Genomic DNA, 25,897 nt, shown 5'->3' with positions numbered 1-25,897 from the left:
GCTGGTCTCTTCAATTTGGAAAGAATTAATTCTGTTGGTAGCAAAGCAATACTTTTGGTTAACAGAGAACAAAGAATATTTAACTCCTTTCGGTTGCTACATTTTACCCCACAATACTCTAGACAACTTTCAGTATTACTCACTTTCTTTCATATTACTTCCACTGATTAAAATAAGTTATAAATCAGCCAGGTAAAGCTCATTTACACCTCCATACTGAACTCTAAATCTTTTGGAAACTTAGCTTCTTCACAGAAAACGAGCCATTATTTCCCTTTACATCTTCACATGACAAATACTTGAGTTTTTAAGAAGCTCAGAATAATCATTCCCGCCCTAACAATTCCTGCCCACTTTGTGTTCTGAATTCATGCTAGGATCAAATCTCTCTCCTTATAGCTCACTTGGATACTACTTTGCTTATCCTAGTAGTTATGATATAATTCAGTTAAATACACTAAGTGTTACATGAAATCAATGCCCACACCTAGAACTGCTACTTCTGCATTTTTGACATTCAAAGATTGATCTCTTTAATTCCTCAATGAATTTGTTTTGCAGTTGGACATTTAAAAACATTGCTATTATGGCTAGAGAACCACTGGGTTACTCAATTGTTGTACTTACCTTTTTGTGGGAAATTAGCTTACACAAAATCAGAGATCTAGCTGAGATCCCATACTACTTTTTAAAAGCCCATTGTATAAACAATCCAGAAAAACCTTTCCAAATATGCTATACAGATATTTCAGTGATTGTAGAGAAGTCATAAATAGCTTAAATGTTGATGTCAAAATGATTATGCATCATAGAAAAGTTCTATACAAGTGTTAAGACAACCTGTGCTAAAGCTAAGATAAAGCAAGCTTCAGCATTAACCAGATACGATATTCTCCATTCAGAAGGAAAAAAGCAGGGGAATTCACAAACAACAATAAACCCCCACATGCATGAAAAACAGCCACAGGAGGAAATGACCTAGCTTTCTGAGATATTCTCTTTATTATCCCACTAAAATAGTAAAATAATTGGTTATAATAGATGTTTTGCCTACATAAATTACAGGAAATATTTTAAGATTTACTGTGATATAGCTCCATGTCAAATCTTTAGAACAGAATAAAATTTTATGCCAAAAGCACGTGAAATAGAACTATTTTCTTGAACACACAGGGTACTAGCATCAGAGTACAGCAAATACATGTCAATCACAAACTAATTATTCAGGAAATATGACAAATTGGAACTGTACAAGAAAGTTGAGAAGCTCTACCAATGATCTGGAAAATATAAATCTTACTTCCCTCCATCAGAGAGCTCAGACACACTATATTGCAGGATTTCTTCTGAAACATCTTTCTCATCTGAAGAATAATCAGCTATCAACACCAGCCATGGGTAAAAGAATTTTACGTGTTCTACTGTCACTGACAAAGGTATTTAAGAAATCTGTAGCTAGAAAGTGAAACCAGATATATTTAGATCTGACATAAGTTTTTTTAATAGTGACTGTGTTCAGCTTTAAAATGTAGTATCAGCCTAAGTGATGGCTTTTTGCTTTCAGACACTTTCTTGTTAAGGAGATTTCTGCCTAGAGCCATACAGAGCTCAGCACTTGTCAGCTTGATACAATGCCATCAACACACTAAGATTAGACTGAAAAGTCCAAGGATGACCATTAACTACGTTTGGGGCATTCAAGTAAACCTTTCATGGAAATGTCAGCATAACAGCTGGTAAGGAAAACCTAAACAAAAGCAGTTCACTTTCAGTAGGTGTTATTTTCTCCCTGACTCGTCCTTTAAAATAGGTGAGTCATCTAAATAAAGTTGAAAGGAAACTGTCTAGGGAAACCCCCTATTATAAACATTACTCAAGATGAAATTCCTTTTGCTCTGCTCCACATCTCAATTAACTTCTTAAGAAGTTTTATTTATAGGTGAGAAATGTCTACATTAAAAAATCCACAATCTCACTGTTTGAGACATCAGAGTTATCAGAACTGGAATTTGCCTTGTGGAAATGTCAGGATAAAACTGGTGTGACCCACAGGCCCTGCTCCTGACCCCTTGTAAAGCAAGTGGCATAACTAACACCACTTGATAAGGCAACAGGAATTCCCTGTGACTGAATGAGTGATGTATTCATTCCTTTCCCCCTTAGGCACTGAAGGTCCTGTCAACCAAGTAGACAAATCAAACAGATTTCTCCTTCCCCTCCTGCAGTCTCATCCCACTACACCCTCCCTCCCAGCTTCAAGATTCCTGGGAATCATGGTGATCACTCCCTCTTGTACAGCACTGAACATCCCAGATCCCAGTGCTGGTGATGAACCCATCACTAGGAAGTACAACAGCATAGGGAATACTACAACTGCCTGTAACATCAAGCACTTACAAGTCCTGAGTAAGGAACTTGGACTCAAGCTGCTGGTGGACTCTGAGGCACTTGTGGCCAGAGATGCTTTCATCATCATCTGCTACCTCTGAGGACTGACTCGTATCTTCCATATCATCTTCCAGTCCAGATTATGATTGTTATATTGACACTTCAGACAATGCATTGGGTTTTGACCTGATCTGCAGAGGGTTCCAGTCATTGGAAACAGTAAGCTAAGTTGTATTAAAAATTCTATGATACTATGCTGGGGCTGCCATGGGATAAGGACAAATGTGGATGTACAGTACTCCACATTAATATATCCAACAAATCCATATTCATTCTGCATTTTTCCAACAAAAAGCATGAAAAAGAGTGAAGGATACAACTTGATTAAGAATTTATGGATTTTATCTGCCATGTTATTATCCATTCATCCTCACTTGAAAAGAGCATGGATTCTGATCATTTCATTCTCCCTGTTGTTTCATCATCAATATAGAAACCATTATTCAATATGCATACAACTCTAAAAATCTGGGAGGCAAAACCCATGCTGAAAATTTCTCTGTATAACTATGTGAGAACCTGGTATCTGATATTCACTGTGGAACCAAAAGTTACCTTACCAGGGTACCATCAGAACTCCACAGAACCCCCTTATAAAAATAGAACAAATTGAAGATTTGCTATGCTGAGTCAGATCTCCTGCCTAGAAAGAAGCTGTTAAAAAAGAACTACTATTCATTTCTGAAGTAGCACTATAAACAAATTGTGGTGTTGATTTAGTCAGCATATTTTATTGTTTCTCATTTGGTTTGAAAGTAAACACTTGGAACAATTCTAATATGATGAATGCAGTATTTTCCAAGTATTCCGGATGTCACCACATAGTGCATCATTCTCTTCCGAGAAGGAAAAACAGCAATCCACCAAAACAAAGGCATTATTGCTACTGTAGTGTCATAAAGATCTCGAATTAATCCAGCAGTGTTGAGCTACAAATCTTCAGCTAGTTCACCCTAACAAAATGTGCCTCCTAGAATTTAAGTCTACTGTGACCACACATTACAAGCAGAAAACTTACCTATTTCCCATATATTGCTTCTCATGAAACAGTGGCAAAGTTGGAGCAATATGAATACTATCATATCATTAAGTTTTCATTAGGCAATTCTAATCCAATTCTAATGAGGTTCCTATTATTAGTCTGAAGTGGCTTAGAGTCTGGAAGCACAAGACACTAAGAGGAATAAATTATAAGCTTAAATTCAGTGCCTGTAATAAAATGTCTTCAAAGCAAGAAAGTGAGAAGGAAAAAGCAACTTTATAATTACATGGCCATGCTTCTGAGTCCAAATTGTTACTTCTCAGAAGTCTAAAGCAACAGCTTAAGTTTATGCTCTTGTTCATATTACTCCTAAAAGACAGAAACCACAATTAACAAACACAGTATTTTCCTGGTCAGTTAAATTAACTATTTTTGTACCACTACCCTGAACCAAGTATACTTGGCACATAGACATTCAAAATGGATCTTGACTTTCAAGACCTTTAAGCAGACAATTCTTCTGAAAGGATGATTAGGAGCACAAAAAAGCTCCAAATTTTCAGTCTGCTTCCAATTCTAATTTTTCTAAGTGCAGAAGCATAGCTCAAAAGCTATGTAATGATTATGTTACATCAGCCTATAGGACACTCTCAAGTTTCATCTATATTTAACTTACAATCAAAATACCTCAGAGGCATTTAGACATTCACAGGAATAATTAGGCTAATAAAATAATTCAGAAATTGTTATTTGTAAAGATAAAGGATTAATGGAGACAGCTAATTGATCATACTGAAGTTTCACTTATAAGGAAAAATTAACATTTTAGAGAGAATTCTTTCCTCAAGACTTGTATACCATACCAGTCTCACCTCATTCTGCCTGATAATGTTCTTACATTTCTGCTGCATGATAATGTTCTTAAACTCACAAGCTTCAACCACACAACCCTTGTGCACATCCTAAGACCTTCAAACTTAGCAAGAAACAGTCAAATCTAGTGGAGCTGTAAGGATTTTAAGCTGGAAGGGCTGTGCTGTAGAAGGCAGAAAGGCAGAAAAATCCACTCACTCAACACAGCTCATTCTTTATTTACACAGGTAAGAAATATCAACATATACTATGTATGATTTTTTGGGGGATGAAGGGAAATTTACTTTTAATTTTGGGCACCAGAAAATGTCCTAGTGACATATTTGTTTTCTAAGTGCTACAAGTACTACAAGGTACTCCTCTGCTCAGCAGTATCCCAGTGACTCCAGCAAACCCAAGAAGTTAACAAGAGTAGCTAACTTAATTTGATTTTTAGGGCCTATTCATTAAACATCAAGAATTACTATTATTACTGAAAGCAAAAAAAAAAAAGCCTCTATCAACTGTTGCCTTACAGTTCCAATTTATTTTGGAAGGTCAAATGGACAAAGAGAAAGAGAGAACCAAGGCAGTGCACACAAGAATTAAATATGACCTAGACAAGTAGCCACTATACGAGCCACCCAGATCTCCTTTGCATGGAGAGCTCACTGTGTTTTCCCTTCAAGCCAATCAGAACAGATGTGGTTTTGTTTCCAGTTAACAAAGAGAAGCTCCATTTGACAAACAGATTCTGGAAAAAAAAACAACTGGTCTAGGACCTAAGAGAAAGTGATTCTTGACTAAAAGAAAAAAAAAAAGTAAAGCAGTTCTTAAGTTGTTTCAGAACAACATCTGACCCAATCTAAAATAGCTCTGCCAAGTCTGAACTTGGCCCCTGCTATCAAAGCACAGTGCTGGTTACAAGAAGTAGCTCTACTCTGAAGATGCAAAGCCTTGCTGGTGTAACACTTAGCAAGGGGCAAAATCATGTAATCCCTCCAAATTTCTACATGCTCAGCAGTAGAGTGGCTCCTCTTCCAACACTCAAGCAAATCCTGCAGAGCCAGGACTTGGCAGGTATTGGGCCTTAACTGTAAGTAGAACCTGGATAGAAGGGAAAGAAAAAGCATAGGGAGAAGAGAGCAACCAATAGGGAAGTAGGCAGATCAGAAGAGCAGGAAAGCATATTTTCTCTAAATTGTCATTACACAGCACCAGCCAACTGCCTGATGTGTTGATATATATATTACAGTAAACAAGGTAACTTTAAAACAAGCTTAATATCCTCATTACTTCCAAACAGAAGAAACCCAAAGGAAGCTCTTTTTTTTTCTTTTTTACAATTTACATTAATTTTGTTTTAAAATTCACTAGATTATAAAAAGAAGTTTGAACATTGAATCAATTAAAGTTTTACTTCGATTGAACCAATAAAAACTACAGCTATGTACAACCATGTCTCCAATCAGGGTATTTCTAACACACTTCCATTGAAAAAGAAAGCATCAAGACAAGTCCCTTCCCCAACACTACCATGTGGAGACAAAGCAAATAATTAACAACTTCAAGCTCTGCAAGCCTCATTAGCAGCACAGCACTGTGAATGTTCCACAAGGTGTTTTTCAATTGTACCATGACCACCTTTATGCTGGCAAATGAATTAAAAGCCACTCCTTATTAAAATACTAAATGGGGATTTAATATTTCCACAGTTTCTACAGATGGTTATTAGCAGACAGAAAATCTCAACCAATTATTTCCCAAAACGTAAAATTTAATTTACAAAATTAAACTCTTCCTGCCAAGCTGAAATTGTATTCAGTTAAAATTAATATTACAAAGGCTGCATTTAATATGTGCATGTAAAATATGCTTAGGCTGCTGTAGTAACTTTTAAGATTTATTGTTAAGGAATAGAATTTACTTTGGAGCAGAATTAAGGCAGACACTTCTCTTTTTACCAAAACTTTTTGTAAAAAGACATTAGGTAGCATTAAGTGTTGCTTATTAAATTATGCAGAATTATGGAGGTTTTGCAAGAGCAAATACAAAATTTTACCATAGCTTTAGTTGTTAGTGTGGTATTTCATTCAGTACAGTGTGATTTACTTTACAGCACATACATAAAAACTACTGCAAAAGAAATACCTTCAAATGTTAAAAAAATCCTGATTCAGCACAGGGATAAGAAATTTTGGAAAATGTGAATGAGACATGAGCATCTGATTAACAGAACAAAGAACTGTAATTTCACCTTTAACTGTAGAGGCTTTTTAAAACAGTGTACAGCACTGCCAACATGAACATGGGTTCCTGAGGCTCATAAACATTGACAGTCAAAATCTCTGATCGAAACAAATATAGGAAAGTCTATTCTCTGTCAGACAAAGAGCCATTAGCAACACATGCAGCAGGGGAGGAAAAAAAGTCAATCACATACCCTGGAAGCACCACTAAAGACCTCAGAGCTATTAACCAAGAGTGATTCTCAGGCTGCTTATAATAAGAACCATAAAATCACAACAGGCTCACATACTACCTTGTTCTACTCAAAATCCCAACACACTTGACTTAGCAACACTGCACCCTATGAGGCAAGAAACCACAAGATAATTTTAAGCTCAAAGTTAGAAAAAAAAAATAGACAAACACAGCAGTTCAACTAAGGTAACTTTTTAATGATTTGCAGCCAATACAGATAATCCATTTCATAAAAGTAACCTTTTATTTCAATATAATTCTGGTCATTTCCCAGCCAGAATAATTTTCCAAGTCAGTTGAAGCAGGAGAGAAAAATATAATTTTATAATGGAAACTAGTACCCAAGCTAATCACAAGATAATCCACTGCTTCTCCATAACAGAATCCACCTTCCATCAGAGCAGGATGACAATAAGTTACATCTGGTAGAGAAGCATCAACTCCAAAGTAGTTTTCCAAAATAAAGTCGAAGCTACTTGATCATACCTAGACAAAAAAATAAAATAAAAAAACCACCACCCAAAATAAAACAAAAAAACCAACCAATATTTTATGCTGCTCTGTCTCATCCACATGATGTAGGGCTCATTACAATTTGAAAGGTTGAAAGACTATTTTAAAAAAACTGAAAACTGAATCAAGTGTTAATGTTGATTACCATTTAAATGCTTTGTCTTTGAATATTGATATTGCTTCTGAGGGAAAAAACCTCATATGTACATGACAAATTCAAAGAAATTCTAATTTCAGTTATTTTATTCTGAACACTTGGTTATAAACCCAAACTGCTTAAGAACACCTCTCACAGTACTGCTTTTATTAGCTGCTATTTTTTTAATCCAAGTCATATTCATCTTAAAAAAAAAAGACAAAAAACAACAAAATCCCCTCTACACATACTAAAATCCACTGAGCATTTTAATGCATTTAAATCTTAGAGATCTCCCAGGTCTTCACTAATTTAAATCTGGCTCTACCTTAATAGCAATTACAGTTCTTATTTGTGTAACTACTGCCAGAAGGTTGGATCCTCCTTTCCTAACAATTAGGAATCCCCTTCTAACATGCTTTTATATATGGACAGCCTATATTACTCTGAATTCATGTAAAAGTTTCCTCTTTACGCTATACGCTTACAGAGAGCCATCAGTGTTTTTCTCCCACTCCAGAAAATACAAGCATCTAGGCATTAATTGGAAGAGCCTCTTCCTTGCACCAAACCTGCCAATCACAAAGCCATGCAGCAAGTCGAACAGGGAATCTGATCCAGCAGGAAACTGACCCGGCAGAAGAACTAGTTCACTGTCAGATCAATGTGATCCTTTCAGCAGCTGCCTGTTAGAGCAGATTAAATGTATCATGAAACTGCACACAAAGAGTTTACAGAGAACTGGCCAGCCTCCTGAAAAATAAAGCAGACTTGGAATAACATCTCATAAGAAGCACTCCTTAAAGCTAGCATTTTCTCCTCAGCAGACACTTGAATCTCCCGGCCATCCTGAAGGATACAACAGACAGGAAATGAAAAAAAAAATAGCTTTATCATTGGAAATCCATATCATGTGGCCTTGGTTTTCAACATAGCATGTGGCTAGACACAGATGAGCACTAAGAAGTGTTCATGCTCTCATGGAGAAGAATAGAACTTCTCCAACTGCTAAATCCAAGGGATGGAGATGACCCACAAGATTAACAATTATTTTCATTTCATAATCCCAAACAAAACTTTTAAAAATTCCTAAAACAGCTATTCCTGCATTTCTGCTTTAATTACCAAAGAATCCAAAGTCTATTCTGTCAGAAAGCATGGTGATAAACCATTATGGTGTATCTTTCCTCCTGCAAAGCCCAAAATGGTGCTTCACTGCATTGTTATTTTTTTCTCACTTAACTGGGAAAGGGCTGTTGTAACTGAACTCAGCTGGCACTACACAGCTCCTCAGAGAGAACTATGTGGTGCTTTCCAGAGGTGATCAGCTGTTTCAGCAAGAGCTAACTACTCCTGTTCACAACGTAATTAACCCTGGCATAGCGCATGCAAAGGGTTGCTGCTGAGCTAAGTTCAGACTGTGTCATTCTCTCCTCCCTCAGATATAAAAAAATATTCTTTAAGAGTCCCTTACCATGTTCATTAAAACCAACAATATTCATCCTACAGCTCCAAAATTATGTTAGCATGTGGTCAAACACATGGAATTTACAGGGGCCTTGGTTTGGCTGGGCTTTTTTTTTTTTTTTTAGAAAGTGGCGTGGGGTGTGTTCAGTTAGGTTTTTTTACTATTTTAATAATATCCAGACTAAATTTAATCTCATAGTGAGTCTCCTGTAAATTAAGAAGGTGTTAATGAAAAGACATGTTTGTCTAAGCACAAGAGTTTTTTAGTCAAGTAGTACAAAATAAATCTCAGCAACTTTCAAAGAAAGTCATGGAATACACCTAAGCTTCGTGAAATCACAGCAGGCAAGTTCAGTGTGTCCAAGAAGCTGATTCAATATATCCTTACCTCAATTTACTCCCTAGGTATTCAGTTAAATAACATCAATATTTAGGAGCACTCATAGGTAACTAGCAAAGAAGTTTCTCTACAGATCAGTGTCTGCAAGTCCAACAAACATCCACTCATTCAATGGATGTATACAAATATATATTAGCTGTTAGGATTACAGTTTAAAAGCTTGTATCTTTTGATATGTAAACAGAAAGAATAAAGTGGAAAGGAGGTTTTAAAGGAAATTCTCACACAGGCATTCTACAGGTACTGTAACGAAAAACAACTACTATTTAAGTAACTCATAACCCATATTACACCCTAGACAAGGATTAATCCAACACCTTTGAGGCCTTTTTCACCTTAGAAGAGAGATCTTCTCCTCAGCAGATACACCTCTATGCTAGTAGAATCACTTCCACTTGGCTAACTTTGACCTATTCCCCAGACTGAGGAAGACAATCCTCTGTCCAGTAAACCCATACTTTTGGGGGGGCCTCCATAGGTAACATCTGCTCAATACTGAACATAGTCAGCCACCTCCAGGGACCTGAACACCTGAACCCTCATCAGTCCCTATTGACAGCCTGGAAGTACAAACAGAAACACAAAGGGACCACCTGGGTCAACAAGAAGCCATCCCATTTTAAGGAAGAAGTACTTTTCTCAACTATTTTGTTTCTGCCTGTGGAAAATAAAGCTTAATGACAAAGCTGAATATATACAACTTCCAGATTGATAACGTGAAGTTCTGGTGGTCATCGGCCTGACAACAATTAGCAATTAGTGTAATACTGAAGAGAATCAACAGCATCAGCAAGAAGGTCACCTGGACATTTCTCACTTAAGTGGCCTTATTTGTAAGAAACAGCAATCAGAGCTAGTCTTTGTCATCTGCAGTGTTTGCTAGAAGTTTAAAACGTCACATACAAATAAAAGCTATTTTTCCCAAAGTAGATCTTTAGCAACAAGCAGTATCTAGGGCAAGAGATGAAAAACTTTCCATCGCACATACTTTCAACAACAGTTAACATTTCACAAAGTAAAATTCAAAATAACCTCATCCAAATAAAGGGAATGGAGACTGAACACATCTGATCTGCATTAGCTGGATACGTGAACAAAGTGCTGAACCAAGAAAGCCCCCTTCCTTGGGAGGGGGCCAGCAGACGGGTTAAACTTCACATGGCAAACCGGGTCAAAAGCAGGTTGACTAGGGTGAAAGCGAAGCTGTAATCCCCCGCTGGCCTTATGTGCACTGGCAGACATAGGGCCGAGGGGCATAAGGAGATGCGAACAAGATGAAACGGTGAGGGAGAAGAGGAAATATTTTAAATAGGTATAGACGTGTATATATATACACACTGATTAAGAGAGAGTCGTCACGTGAGCAGCAGATCTACGGGTGAGATTTACCTCCCCCATGAAAGCACCGGAAAAATGCAGAGTAATCTAAGCGGATGCACGCACATGTGCGCATCCACGGACACACACAGCGTAGACACACCAAGCACACAGAGCGCATCTGCGGAGTTGCCGGGGTCCCAGCGCAGACCGGCAGGTCAAGGCTGGAGTGACGATGCACCGCAGGACAGCGGCGCCTCCGCCGAGCCGCACCGGGCGGGGCACGGCGGGTTCTGGCAGGAGCCGCCGCCCCCCGGGGCCGCCCGCTGCCGGGCGGATAAAGTTTGCAGCAGCCGCCGCTGCAGTGCCGGGTGCGTCCGCCGCAGTGAGCGAGCCCTGCCTGCGGGAGAGCGAGCGCCGGTAGGCCCGGAGCCGGCCGCGGCATCCCTGCCTTCCTTCCCCACCTCCGCCCCGCCGCGCCCCCGCTCCACTGACCGATCACCTCCTGCAGCTCGTAGGCGTCCCTGCAGATGGGCCAGCCGGCGGCCGGGGCGGCGGGTGCGGGCGCCGGCTGGGGCTGCTGGACGTGGACCGGCGACTCGCCCTGCTCCGCCATGATGCTGCCGGAGCGCCCAGGCACCCGGCGACCTTCTCCAAACTTCCCCTCCAGCAACACCTTTCAGCCGCGCTCTGCCTCCCGCCCGCCCTGCCCGAGCAGCCGGCCGCCCGCCCGGCGGAGGGAGGAGGCAGGGCACCGAGGGGGAGGAGGCAGAGGCGGGCGTCGCCGCCGGCCCCGGCCGCTCGCCCAGCGCCGCTGCGGAGAGACGGAGCCGAGCGCGGAGCCGGGGCCCCGGGCGGTGTCGGTGCGGAGCGAGGCGGTGCCCCCTGACGCGCCCCCGCCCCAGGGACAAGCGCGGGCGCTCTCCCAGGTGCGGCCCGCGGGAGCGGCCCCGCACAGCCCGGGGCTCGCCGCCTGCCGCGGCGCCTCGTAACCCACCTGCCTGCCTGCCGCTCCGGCCATCGCCCGCTCATCCCGCGGCTCCCTGGCATGCTCTGTGCGTCGGGAAGCACCGCGAGGTCCTGCCCAGGGCGGCGGGCAGAGTGTGTGCAGGCCATGGCCCTGCCGGCGGAGTGCCGGACCCCGCCAGGGCCGGGCAGCACCGGAGGGAGGCAGGGAGGGAAGCCACTGCGCGGGGCGGATGCTGAAGCACCTGTTAGGCCGATAGCATGAGCACACAGGCTGCTCTGGAGCACAGCTCACTAAAAGTGTCACTGCTGAGTGCGCTGCTGCTGCTCAAGATGACTTGTATTCGAATTTGAGGAACGTGAAGAAAGCATTTTCTTTCATCGGTGATCGTGCTGCAGTCCTGCAAAGTGTTCAAATACCATATGACGAGTGGCCCTCTCCAGGATGAGTAGGACAGCTGCACTGTGTCACTTCAGTGCAGACACTGCCTCAGTTCATGACACCGAGAAGGACTAAGGACAGTTGAAAATGCTCCCCTCGGCTAACCAGTACCAAGTGATTTAAACAAATAAGAATCATGCTTAAACATCTCTAGCGCTTCCCATTATACAGTGCAAGGTTAAAAAAAAACAACCGGGGGTTAAACAAAACTCTACTCTTAATAATAGTATGGATTTTTTCTTTTACACTCTTAGTAGTGTCAAGTGTTCAATATCATCAGGATTTTACTTAACTATGAAGTAATTTAGAAAATAGTAATTTGTGTAGTCTATAGTCTCCTACTTTGAATGCTTTGCATTTTAAGACTTACAGAGCTCTGAGAAGAGTGGTAACATAAGATTTCCATATAGTTAAAAATCTTACTTCCTGCTACAGAATGAGCTTAAGGTAATTAGAACTAATACCGGATGCAAGCAGGAAGGCTATAGCACTATCAAAAAGAACATAACCTCATAAATTGCTAGGAAGTATGATGAAGTGTGACTTAGAGTTAAGAAAAGATACACGTAACAACTAACACCTGTTAGCTACTTGGTTCTTTTTGGGATAATGCCCTTTGACTAGCTAATTTTGTGTGTGTGTGGTTAATTCAGTGAGGACTCAGTTAATTGAAGGTTATTTCAAAAAGGAAAGCAAGTTACTTCTAGTTTGTTGTTGCTGAGAAAGCTGAAGGAAGTCCTAGCCACTGCTTAATGATTCCTCAGGTGTATCAGCAACTTGCAAATATTTCTGCACTGCATTTCCATTTTCTCCGAAGCAAAAGTTTAGTTTAGTATAGAGACTTCTAGCAGTAGAATAAAAATATCGCACTTTTTTTGCTAAACTAATGATTCCTCTCAATCTCATTTTTAAAAGCTACATGATTGGAGTATTTTCCTATATACAAATTAGAAATCATTTGCCACAAAACTGAAGGTCAGCAAGACTTGGAAGAGGAAGTATTAAATTGTCATTCGGCATTAAATTTAATGCCAAGACCTTTCTGCCAGGAATAGCATAAAAAAATAGTAAAAGAGCAACAGCACAGGCCAAATCAATCAGCAGAGAAAATGGGTTACTCACTATTGATGGAAAACAGCCAACTTCTCCATCTGTACTCAGTAGTTGTTGGGGGGGGGGAGGAGGTTGGAGGTGGTTCGTTTCTGAGCCATGAATTTCTGTGATGCTACTGCCATATCTCTTTAAATTGCTGGTTAACATCTGACAACATTATGGTTATTTTTGTCCTGGTTATTGCCCAATTTGCCCATCTAACCCTCCTACAATTTTGGGGATTTCTAGAGTGCACCTGCACTCTGTAATTCGTTGAAATTACCATCTTCCCCGGGAGGACCCTTCCCGGATAGCAGTTTTATGAGCAGTGGGAAGTGTTGCGTACGCTCAAGGACAAGGTCTGGCCGCAGCTCGGGGCCGGGGCCGCTCGCCCCCTGCTGCAGGCGGCGGGGAAAGGGCCCCGCAGCCCCGGGCTCGGCCGCGCCCTTCTCCGCGCACTGGAAAGAACAGCAACCTGCCGGTTTAGAAGGTTCCAGAGAAACTGATAGGACTCATGTACAAATCACTGCTCTCCCAACTGATGACCGTTCAGAATGGTCCCATCTGAATGTGATTTGGTCTTTCTGAGTGCCTGAAGACATAGGATTCCATGAGATTGTCTGGGTCACTGAGTTCAGTCACCAAATGATTGATTCCAAAGTTAATAAAGGCTTTATATAGCCAGGTTACAATCAAAACCAGTGAAATATAAAACCACATAGGCCACTATGGCAGGAGAGTTAAAGCCACGCTCAGACCTTTTTAAAGTTCCTCGCAGTACCCTCTGCAGATTGATTTATTTTGCTCTGAACATGTTTTTGTCCTGACTCCTTTTCAGGGCTTGCAGAATTCGGCAAGATAACATTAGTACTTACAACAACATTGCAGACCAACTAATTAATTTCAAACACAAGCATACCTATATAAAAAATGACAGACAAGCATAAGGACTGGGGTCCATAAGCAATGGTATGTATGCTAGTAGCATAGACAAGGGACAGCATCCACCCAAACTATTTTTTTTAATAGAAAGGCAGCAGATGCAACCAAAACAGCAATATAACCTACCACAGACTAACCCAGAGCAAGAAGGAACTCTTCTCTTTACTGTCACTTAGTCTACCTCAGAGAAATGAGTGAAGTAAAACCACCCTCTCTTCCATAAATGGCCTAAAAATGCAGTTATGACTATAACACACAGCAGCACAGCTCTCTCCAATTAGGTAGGTAAGGTCTGAAAGCCTCTAATTTGGTAGCACTGAGGGGTGGCTATGCTTTAAACAATGAGATATGAAGGCTGACGTGACAGCAGCTGGTGCTGATGGGAGCAGACTAAGTGATTTCAGCCTCCCTTTCTCCTCTAGTGAATGCACAGTTAAATAGGCACCATGCCCATTATTGTTACTAGGATGCTTCCTTTTATCAAAGCTTACAGCTTAGCTTGGTTTCTGCTCACAGAGAGCACATGAGTATCTTCTTGGCAATTCACATTACAAAACACATTGTACTTAATACAGAATCATTTGGGTTAGAGGTTAGAAGAGACCTCTTGAGATCATCCAAGCCCAACCCTGCCCCAGCCAAGGCAGGGTCACCTTGAGCAAATTACACAGGAATGTGTCCAGGTGGGTTTCAAATGTCTTCAGAGACAACTTCACCACCTCCCTGGGCAGTGTGTTCCAGTGCTCTACGATACTTAATGTAAAGAAGTTCTTCCTCATGTTGAGATGGAAACACTGGAGCATTTACACTGAAAACCCTTCACTGGAACTGGACACAAAGTTCCCCTGAAGTTAATATGCATCAAAGTATAGTGATGCTTTACAAAATAAGCCATTTCTATTTTTTCCCTAGGTTGAAGGCCTCTATGCCTTCATTTCTTTTCTTCTCCCTTCCCCCCCTTTGTAAACCTTTGCAAGTTGTTCCACTCAGCAGATTAGTCCTTTTAAGAACCTAGGTAAAGCTGTGTTTGGGATATTAATGATTATTAATTATGAGCCAATTAAGATCAAGCTAAATTTTGTTGCTATATAGTGAAATGGGTATTTGAATTATTTACTTATGTGTCACACCCCAAGCTGTTACTCATCCTGGCAAAAAAAAAAAAAAAAAATTAAGTATTTTTTGTTAACCAAAGCCTGTGGTTTTCAGGCCACAGGTAGTGGAAATGCTCACATCTTTGTCTCAAGCCCTTGAAAGTGAGAAGCCCTGACAGGAATATTGAAGACATAGAAAGAATAACAGAGCCTGGGTGAGCCTCTCTGCAGAGCAGATGCAGCCTGTGTGTTATCAGAGCTGGTTCCTCAGTGTCACAGCTGGGAGCCCCTGTTACAGCAGCTAAGCCCCCACATCTGCCCACCCAGCTTTTCAAACCAGGCCATGGGAACACATTGGGCAGTTAACTTGCTCTTGCTGCCAAACCCCCCAAAACTTTAAAATCACCAGCTAAATTAATTACTATGAGCCCCAGTGGATAATTAACTAAATCATGATGGCACATCAATCACTATACATTTCAAACATTCAAAATCCAGAATTTTGTATGCATTTAGAATATTTATATGCTAGCCATTCATGTATTAGGAACCATAGCCTTTTTGGAACCTGCAGGAATCACAATCTGAGCTATGATTATTTGAATCAATTTAGGATACAGTCACCATAAAAATGACAGTGAACTAAATGTTATTGTTGCTTCTGAACTACAGTTTAATATAATTAAGATGATGTGGAGGTGTCCAACTTATTGAAGCTTTTAGCAGGAATAAACTCCCCATAGCTGTGAATGAATAAAATTCAAATTTATAAAATATTTGATCTAGGAACTCCTATGGCTTTCATCACTGTAGGATATGAACATCTCATGCATATTAATAAATTAATCTTCACATACAAAAAGACTGGGGAATATAATTACCTCAGTTCACAAGTGGAAAGAGAAAAAGCTTAAGGGATTTGCTAAAGGTCATGAAAGAACTCTGTAGCAAAACTGGGAGCATAATACATATTTTCTGAGGATGAGATTTCACACAGCCTCATAGGACCAGGGATTGAACCTGGCTGACAGCTAGTTCCTGGTTTGGGTCATCTGAAAACATTGAATAGTTACTGGTTAGCCAAACAAGCCACACACAGGATAAACAAGGGACACTTGAAAAAAATGCAGCTAATACTGGGGAATACAAAATGCCACCACTTAAGCAGAAGCACAGCTTTAGCTTTGTTAGATGATCATGGAATGACTAAAACAATACATTAATTCAAAAAGGCCACTCATCATTTGAGTAAATGACTCTAGCCCTCCTTCATTTTCTTTTTATAGTATCAGGGAAGAAACATGCTGCCATCTTATTGCAGGGGTTCCATACTGTTGTCTCCTTATTATAAAAGTTTCATACCTTCTTGATGTTTTTCATGGGTAGCTCCTCCAAGCACTAACTCGTTCTTTCCCACAAAGCAGCCACCTGACTGCAGTTCCCTTCTCAACACCCACCCCACTCTTTTAGAGCACTCTTCTTCTCATTGGTTACAGCTGTGGCCTGGTAAAGTCAGGCCTGTTCCTAAGCTTTGATAATTGCCCAGCTGCAACTCCTTAGGGGTAAGATTACTTTCTACACTATCTTGATTTTCTTATATTCTATTCCCCTACAGAAACAGTCCATATTTTACTGGAAATCTACAAGCATCAATGCAGCAACGTTTATAATGTGCTTGAGCTCTTGGGGTTTAAAAATTTCTAAAAGTTTTCCTTTTAGTTTTGGGGATGAAAGCTGAAATAATTTTGTAATCTAAATGCTGTAAGTGTGCCTGTATATGAAACTCAACAATTGAACAAAAAACTGTGATTACATTTAGATGTTCTTTTTTTTCTTCTGACTGTTTTTTGGGGGGTTTTTTTTGTTTGTTTTGTTGGTTTTTTGGGGTTTTTTTGGTTGGTTGGTTTGGTTTGGTTTGGGGGTTTTTCTTTTGATTTTTTGGGTGGGTTTTTTTGGTGTTTTTTTGGGTTTTTTGTTTGTTTGTTTGTTTTTTGGGTTTTTTGGTGGGTTGGTTGGTTGGGGTTTTTTTTGTTTGGTTGGGGTTTTTTTGTTTTGGGTTATTTTGGTGGTTTTTGGGGGTTTTTTTTGTCCTGGAATATTTGGGGTCTGATGAGCAATGCTTCCTGGGAAATCAAAACAGCACTTAAAATCAAAATAAGCCTCACATTTTATAATTTCTCTCTAACATTATGATTTACAAATGAGAAATTAGATTGTCCAATGCTGCTGAATAAATTTCCCTTCAAGTAAGTCAACAAGATTCCCAGTCAAACTTGAGCATTATAACAACCTCAGGCTCCCATCTCTCAGAGCAGCTTGCTTGGCTTTTATGGGACTGGCAGAGCTCCTCAGTCCAGGCCACCCTTGAGGAAGAAAGGATGAAAAGCTTCTGTCTGAGTAAGCCATGTCAGCAGCAGCAAGGGCTGGGCTGCCTGGGAGGGCAGGTGAGCCAGGAGCCACACGTACCAGCAAGGCAGCAGGGCCAGTGGCCACACCAAGCAGGGGACATCCTGCCAGGAGCCCAGACAGAGCCAGGGGCAGCAGCCAGAGCCAGCTGACAGTGCAGGGACTGCCAGGTGACTCCAGGGACAGGCAGGTCCAAGCTGCAGCCAGAGAGCTCCGTCAGCAGGCAAGGCCAGGATCATGGGTGTGCAGGACTGGGCTCCGCTGCTGTGTAAGGCAAGGACCAAGCACAGGCACAGCATTGCTCAGGCAAGAACCACAGGCAAAGGTCTGAGCCTGAACACAGCAGAGGACCCAGACAAGACTTCTCATACTTCTTTCTTGCAACTTGGCTGTTTTCACAGCACCTTGATCTGAGGTTACAGAGCAGCACCATGTCTGAGCTGGCCTTGGGTACAGACAGTAAAACCCTAGGTGTAGGGAAAGAGGTAGCAGAACTAGTTGGTGTGCTCAGAGCCCTGCAACATGTGCTTAGCATCAAGATCTCGAGTGTTTCTCTTGTTAGGAGTGTTTGCCATACCCACCATTAATTTCCAGAGTCACATGACAGATCAAAAGTACTGTCAGTGTAGGTTCAGAGTTTAATTCAGAAAATTGCCTATTGCTCTAATTCTCTATACTCTAATAAAGTGCTGAAACACTGCAGGAAACTACCCAAAGGGGAGAGTATGGAAGTTACCATCCTTTCCTGTGTATCAGCTAAATCTCATAAAGCTTCCTGGATTAAGACAAGCTATGGAATAATGTCTGAAACAAAACCCCAGCAACACGGAGTAAATCCAGCAAATGAGTAGCCTCTACTCTAGGAAGATTAAAATACCAGTTAAGGCATTAAAAATAGAACTCAAACTAAAGGAAAATTTTCCTCAAAACAGTGAGGTGCTTTAAAATTCCTAAACACTTCTTTCTTTCCTCTCTGTATCTCCTAGGATATTCACAGTATTGAAAAAACCCAAACATTTGTTGACTCAAAAATTTAGGTGTTAGTTTTCTTTTAAAGACCTTTACCAATTGCTTTGGATCTTGCATAATTTGTGTAATTCAGAAAAGGAATTTAAATGTAGACTTAAAAATAACTTTTTTTTTTTCTGACACATATTGTTATTATGATTTCTTTAAAAATCTAATTTATCCAAGAGTAACAGTAACCTAAACTAATCAACATTGTGTTTTTAATAATTGAGAAACAGAAATTAAGCAGGTTAGGCACATTTTTATAGTTGTACTGGCATATCATCAAAATATACAAAGTACACTCAACAGACATCATTATTCACAGATGATGTACTCACAAAAGCCTTACTTTTAGTAATACTAGGCACAACATGCCAAGACAGAGCTCTTAATTTTGTTTCCTGCTTTACCAATAGTAGAATCAACTGTGCAAAAATATCACTACTCTAGTTTAAGCAGGCTTTGCTGTTACATCCTGTAATGCATCCCCTGCAGATACAGCAAAGTCCTCACTCTGACCTGGCATTCTGGCCAGTACAATTGCACCTACAAAACTAGGTACAGCTGCAGAAGCCACACGTTGACTAGTTCTGTTTGTTGTGCTTATGTAAGGGTGCTTATTGTATTGATATAAAAGCCTGATTTTGCCAATGTCATACTAGGAAATGGTGCCAGTAAAATGCAAATTATCTCTGTTGGTAAACAAGTCCTAGCATAGGCATGGCTTTTTTTTTTTTTTTACCAGTGATTACACCACCAACACGTGGCTTAGTGCTGGTATGAAAGTACTCACTGATCTAGGTCACACCACCGAGCCAGAGCATCACTGGAGAGGAGAGGTGTAGTTCTGGGATGTGATCTCTGAGTGGCACCAGAGAGAGCTGTATGGGAAGAGGATGCTGCAAGCCAGGGCAGCAGGCACAGCTTGCTCTGCGATGTGTAAGGTCCAGAGAAAATACTGAGGGGTAACAACCCAAAAGCAAGAATGGTATTTCATGGGAAGAATGGAGTATCTGGAAGCTCTGGTACAATTGAATATCTAGATAGTGATCTTCAGAGGTCCCTTCAAACCCTAACAATTCTGTGGTTCTCTGATTCTGTGATCCAGCAGTACAAATGACAAGAGGAAGATATTTAAACAGAACTTTCATCTGAATCTGTACTATTAGTGTGAAAAAAAAAAACCACAACAAACTAAAAAACTCTTGGGGTGTCAGCTCATTTCCTACAGTAGCACCTCAGACATGGTTTACTTAGAATAAGTTTACTATGAATTTTTATTACAAAGATGAGCAGTGTATTCCACATATATCTGAAATGTACATGTGTGATATCTTTTAACCAAAGGAAAGAAAAACTTCAAGGAAATATGCAACCTGTCTAAGCTGTGTGCCTTTATCTACTTATCCTGGTTTTTTACAGTTGACTGGGTTGTGGATGGAAATATGAACAGAAACATCATTCCCAGTCTTTCAATAGTCCAGAGTCTTGGTTGGCCTGCTGGCATGCTGAGACAACTCAGGTTATCCACTCTAGGAAGAAATCTGCAGAGGGTGGAAAAAATGGGACTGAGAACTAGCACAGCCTCGAGGGAGGAAAGGTGGCAGAGCTTTAAATCCAGGTGGCAGAGTTCTAAATCCAGGAAGACTACTAACAGTACTACTGACAGTAGCACTAAACATCATGAAAGTCCTGAAAGCCTTTGCCTCCATGAGTGAAAAAAAGTAAAAGGCAGGCAGATAAATAATGATTAAATTAAAAAAAAAAAGAAAACAAAACAAAAAAAAGAAAAAAAAGAAAAAAGAAAAACCACCAAAACCAACCAACCAACCAAAAAAAAAAAAAAAAACAAAGAAAAAAACCAAACTAGACTTGAACAAAATGTGGGCTGTGATTGTCAAAAATAATATTCTTAAGGGCACACCTTACAAACCTAAAGCCATTAGCACAAATGGGGACAGGAGGTGTCCAGCTCCACTTAACAATTCTGGAGCAAGATCTTACTGATATGCTAATTTTAATTTTTGTATAAGACAGCCGAAGTCTGATCTTTAAGATCAAAATGTAGGTTATATGTGGATTTCAAAAGCAAACAAGATATGTCACAACACAAGTTCAGTGGAGAAAAAATAGTGTTTCCTGAAGACAAAAAAAGGGAAAAAAGGCATGGGTAAAGTCTTTCATAGACCTGTGTATGTCAATGGCAAAAATACACAATTTAATATTCTCAATATTCTGGAATATATATGCTAAAGGAGTATCTCAGCTAAGCAGCTGATTGGCGAAGTCAATCTTTTTTAGCTACATAAATATTCTAAGCTGAAGTTTGTGTGGCACAAGTTTGGGCAGATCACAGTAAAGTTGATTGTCTTTATCCCTTAATTTAGTAGATTGCTGAAAGTTCCTTGCCAGTAACACGATCCCCATTGAAAAGGATTATAGAGAAACAGTGTCAGATTCAGTTTCATTGATGCCATATCCTGTTACTTAACAGCACAAAGTATAATTTGACAGGCCTAGCAATGAATCATTGGTGGTAACCTGCAGATATTTTTGATAGAAAATTCCCAACTAGAATACTTATAATGGAGGAAGCTGGATGCAGAAGAGGAGATGGGAACAGGTATCAGAGATGACAAGTAAGTCTGATCTCCTGCCAGAGACAGGCAAAGGAAAAAGGAACACATGGCACTTTACCCAGCTCCCAGAAAGGTGTGAGACCAAACACATACAAAATGAAATGTAGGAATAATGGCTCGCTGCAGAATTGAGGCAAGACCACCAAATCTCCTGATATAAAACAAGCGGAACAAATGGATTTTCTACATCAGTAGTGGCAGTGGTATTTCAGCTGAGAATCACTGTCATTTCAAAGTCGTTAGACATCTAAGTAGACTCCATTTTTAACATGAAAATTTTAAAATATTCATATATTTTTAAAATCTGCCCACAAAGAAATTTGAAGCATTAAAAACAGCAAAGGACTTCCCTATGGTCATTTACAGCACCCCAACTGAAGGCCAGAGACTCCTTTCTCTGCCACAAGCTTTTTAGCAAGCAGATGTTTGAATGTATTCCAAGAATGTATTAATACCGTGGTTAAGGAAGCTCAGTGGGGTTTGTATTTGCTTTAAATAGGATAGTTTTTCTCTAAGAGGAAGAAATGTGGTAGCCTTTAATAATGGCAAAAGAAATTAATATTTCCTTTGCTGCCTTGTCAAGCAAAGAATAAAATATGAGTTTGGTTTTATTAATGCTTCCAAGTCTCCCAGCAAGTGACAATACATAAAGGGCTTTTTGTTGTCTCCCACTTAAAGGGACAAGTTTATGTTGTCTCTTTGATGCACTTTTGTTATATATTAATATATTTCACTGCTTGAAACAGTACAATATGTAAACTCAAAATATGCAGGAGTTATTTGCAAGAATTCTCTATTCTGCTCCAGTAAAATGGTACTATTTTTAATAAAATAAACAAACAGCACAAAAGCTTTCTTTTAATACAAATTGTGTGCATATTTATTGATATTCCCTGGCAGATTATGCAGTACAAATGCTATATTGAACAATTAGAAGAAGAGCATGTTGAGAAAATATGTTTAATTTTAGATTCAGATCTTGTCCTCCAAATGTCTTAAACCAAATAATAAAGATTTACACTTTTAATTAGTGCCTTAGATTATGGGCTGTAAAGTAAAAAATATAATAAAAAAATTTATTGCTCTGGGCTTATGCAAGACTTTCCTGCAATATGCATAAAATAGTTTTGTTATGTTTGCTTGAATTAACATTTGAACTGTACAAAATACTAGTCCTCTTCAAAGCTGCCTAGAGACTCTGGTAAAGTCTTTATCCAACTATGTAACTTCTGTGAAACATTGATGTATGAGTCAAAAATCAGGAGGAAAGTCTTAAATCAGTTTAAGTATTTTTTATCCCAAACCTACCAATAATACAGATTGAAAAAAAAAAAAAAAAAGAAATGGAAAAAAGAATTTGCCAGCTATATTTGCAGGGAATGTAAAGGTGACTCATGAGAGATGCAGGACTCAGTCCTGCTGTCTAAGGCACACTGGGCACAGTACAAGTGATGAATGAATGATGAACCCTTCAGGAAACCCTCCCTGCTGACCATGATGACCCCGAGCTGGAAATGGTGCTGCTCATTCACCATCATCACTAGGACTTTTCTTAGGGCACACATCCAAACACGTTTAAAAACCTGTGTACTTCAATGACAATATGAAATCTCTCAACAAGCCTCAAAACTCACTGTTACTTTTAAATGAAAATCTTTTATTCTGCAGAGCTGGGCATGGATTCAAGTACTAGACAAATATATTAGGCAGGCTGCCTTCAGCCATGGGAATTGCAACCTGGCACACATTATGAATCAGGAAAGTAACTTGTATTGATTTGTATTAGTGCTGATCTTATATTCCTCAGCAAGTTTCAGGCGACATTTCCTCTGTCTTGATGAATTATAAGTTAATATTGCTTGTAGAGACAAGTCAGACAAACACAAAGAACTATCACTTTCAAATGAGAGGTTTCAAAACAGAGAGAGCTAATGTTTTCTCAGGTTTTGAAGCATTTTAACCTTGTGGCCCAAAAGCTGCCAAGCTGGCTAGCCTGGATGCTAGAACCACTTACTTAATGGAGGAGGAGTAATACTGCAAGGCAGGCAGACAGGCTTCCTATGGTTGCAGAATCAACACAGTTCCAGGCTCCACCAGCCCATCAATCTTCAAGGTCTCTGCAGAGACTGCCACACAGCATCATTTAGTAGTGCCCCCAAACTGCAAGGAGAGAACAAACTGATTTCTCTCAGCCAGGTGACAGGGCCAGGGACACTCTGTAATCAGAGGCAAATAGACCTACCTCTCTTGCAGACTTCAGTTTCTAGGTTTGAAGGCTGATCAATTCTCTATAAAAGATGTAATCTCTCATATTTGTCCCACCATAGCTTTACAATACCATTCCTTACTCTTCCATAAACCTTGATTATTCTTACCCATGGGCTTATTCCTGGAACTTATCACAGACCATGGGGTGAGCACACACCATTTAGGTGCATACAAGGGAGAATATATTTTCTGGTTTTGTTTAGCATTGGCTGTATTCCCAGACTTGAAGCTTTCTGGAAGGTGACTGTGTACATCTGCATCAGTCAGAGAGCAGCAAGGACAAGGCAGTCTGGGCGCTCTGGGTGCCAGCAGGGCCGGTGGCAGGGGCAGTCTGGCATCACCCCAGCCTGGGAGGAGGGCAGGTCTCACAGCTGTCACAGCAGGCTGGCCCAGCTCACCAGGCCATGCTGTGGCACAGTGGGCAGAGCAACCCCTGAAAGCTAACATTGCATGGTGAGGGACTCAAGGCCTGAACAGTCATGGCTTTGTTTTAGCTCAGGTCTGTCCATTGAGAGTTGAGGTTTGCAAAGGACAGGGCCTGCTGGTGGGACCTATAGTCAAAGAAGAAGCAATGCTCCTTGACTTGGGTCCATCAGGTCTAACAGAGCTATAAAGTTTAAGATCTCACAAGTGCAGTAATGTTGAAGAGAAGCTGATGCAGGTTAACATTCTGTACTAGTTATATTGTGCTTAATGGTAATCAAAGCAAAAAATTCAGTGGCCATCTGTGTAACTACAGTAAAATTTTCAGAATTTTATTAATGCATGGGGATCCAGAAAGTTCACAGCTGTGCCTGGCTCTTTCTAGCACTCCCTAACACTGGTCAGAAAATGTGTCAATGTGTTTCTCCCAATGTATATCAGTTCACTGCTGTTTTATTTATTTAATAATACTCTTTATCCTATTCTCATCATGTCACCTGATTTCTAAGCAATCTTTCCTTGTCTCTTCCCTATCTTTTCCTTGTCTTTAGGAAGAAAAAAAGTTATAAATTAACAGCAGAATTTGAATGCTGAGAACTACCATCTAAAATACTTTCCTTTAATCAGAAAGGACATCTACATTGACATGCCTGAAACAAGTCTTATAAAAGTCCATATTGGAATAATAGAGGGAGAAAGAATTGCTGCAGGTTTACTTGTTCAAGAAAGTTTTCAGTGTATTTTCAGCAGCTTTATTCCCTGGTGTATATGTGCATGCATAAGGAACATGCAACATAATTTTATTGGTATCCAGTGCAGTTAAAAAAGCTCTTTGTAAAAGAGCTACAAAAACAGATGGATGTGAGGGTACTCAGAGAAGTTGTAAGCTACTAGAATTACCCTACCACCTTCTGTTCCTAACATTCTCCTTGGAGGGTTAAATGGTTGTTTTGCAAAGCTCTTTGGAAGCGTGTAAAAATCCATCCCACCATCATGCCAGCATATCAAAAAGATAAATCTTTACACAGTTTACCATACTTCAAATACAGTATTTGGCATTAAATGCTTTTTTTAACCTACTTCTAATGCTTTGATTTTTTTCCTTCAAAAAATACCCCAGTCTAGAGCTTACTATTGGACTTCAAACACTCCCCAGAGTCCAGAGGGATGGGAGAACAGAGACACCAGGTTCTCCCAGAAAAGCCCAGTCCTTCTGCCTCTGTGGGGAAGGGGTAAGATTAGACACAGGCAAATGAGACAAATCTCAAACAGATTCACAAAAAGCCAAGCCCTTCCATTACCACCGTCCTGTGGTATGCTTGCTGAGATGTGCCAGTGGCTGTGGGAGTTGCTGCTCAGGGCAAGAGGGAGCTGCATTTTGCTTCCCAGAGGATCTTGTTCCATCTCCTTGGGTCAGAGCATCTGCCCTGCACCAGGCACAGCTGAGAGCTGAGAGGACTTCCAGCCTGGCACTGTGGAACAGAGCAGGGCTGTGTTTTTCTCTGATTGTATTAAATTAAATTGGGATTATGGAGCTGAAATTTATATCTATTTCATTCTTGATTTAATAAAATCTTCTATCAGAAAGCAGAAATCATTGCCCATGCAACACTTAAACTGATTAATTACTTAAATAGCAGCTGAGAAGGAAGAAGCAACTTTTAGTTAATTACCAACTCTGAAAATTCTGTCCCCAGTTTTTGTTGTGTATGTTTTAAATCTGTTTACAGCTTCTCTGCCTAGACAGAATTCTCATGTGCCACAAATCTTAGAGTCAACCAGGCAATCTCTCTTTAGTGTCATTATGGCAACTTAAGTGACTGTTACAAAATTTAAAAGTAAAAACACTTTCCTTTATGTTCCAATCATCATTATTATGACTCAAGTGTTGGAGAGAGAAAATGGAGATCACTTTCCAAAATCATAGTTAATGATTCATAGTTAATCATAGTTGGACTCCATGATCTTAAAGGCCCTTTTCACCCTTAACAATTGTATGATTCTAAGGCATGTAT

General features: G+C 40.1%; 1 protein-coding gene across 2 annotated transcripts in view; it reads right to left on the bottom strand.

The window, feature by feature from the left end:
- Nucleotides 1-11,744, bottom strand: part of STK39 (serine/threonine kinase 39) — a 76,914-nt gene extending 65,170 nt beyond the window's left edge. Inside the window, exon 1 of one of the 2 annotated variants that reach the window (XM_071434974.1) lies at nucleotides 11,597-11,744. Coding sequence is in view for 1 of the 2 variants with exons in the window: in XM_071434973.1 (XP_071291074.1) it covers nucleotides 11,095-11,215 (121 nt within the window). In the remaining variant the exon portion in view is untranslated. Of the gene's footprint in view, nucleotides 1-11,094; nucleotides 11,457-11,596 lie in introns of those variants that run through there. The other variant, XM_071434973.1, reaches the window with a different exon arrangement.
- Between the last annotated feature and the right edge of the window lie 14,153 nt (nucleotides 11,745-25,897).

The sequence above is a fragment of the Agelaius tricolor genome, unplaced genomic scaffold, assembly GCF_023055355.1.
Source record: "Agelaius tricolor isolate 1412-34295 unplaced genomic scaffold, bAgeTri1.0.p SCAF_10, whole genome shotgun sequence".
NCBI classification, from domain to species: Eukaryota; Metazoa; Chordata; class Aves; order Passeriformes; family Icteridae; genus Agelaius; species Agelaius tricolor.
This window is presented reverse-complemented; position numbering and strand designations above follow the sequence as displayed.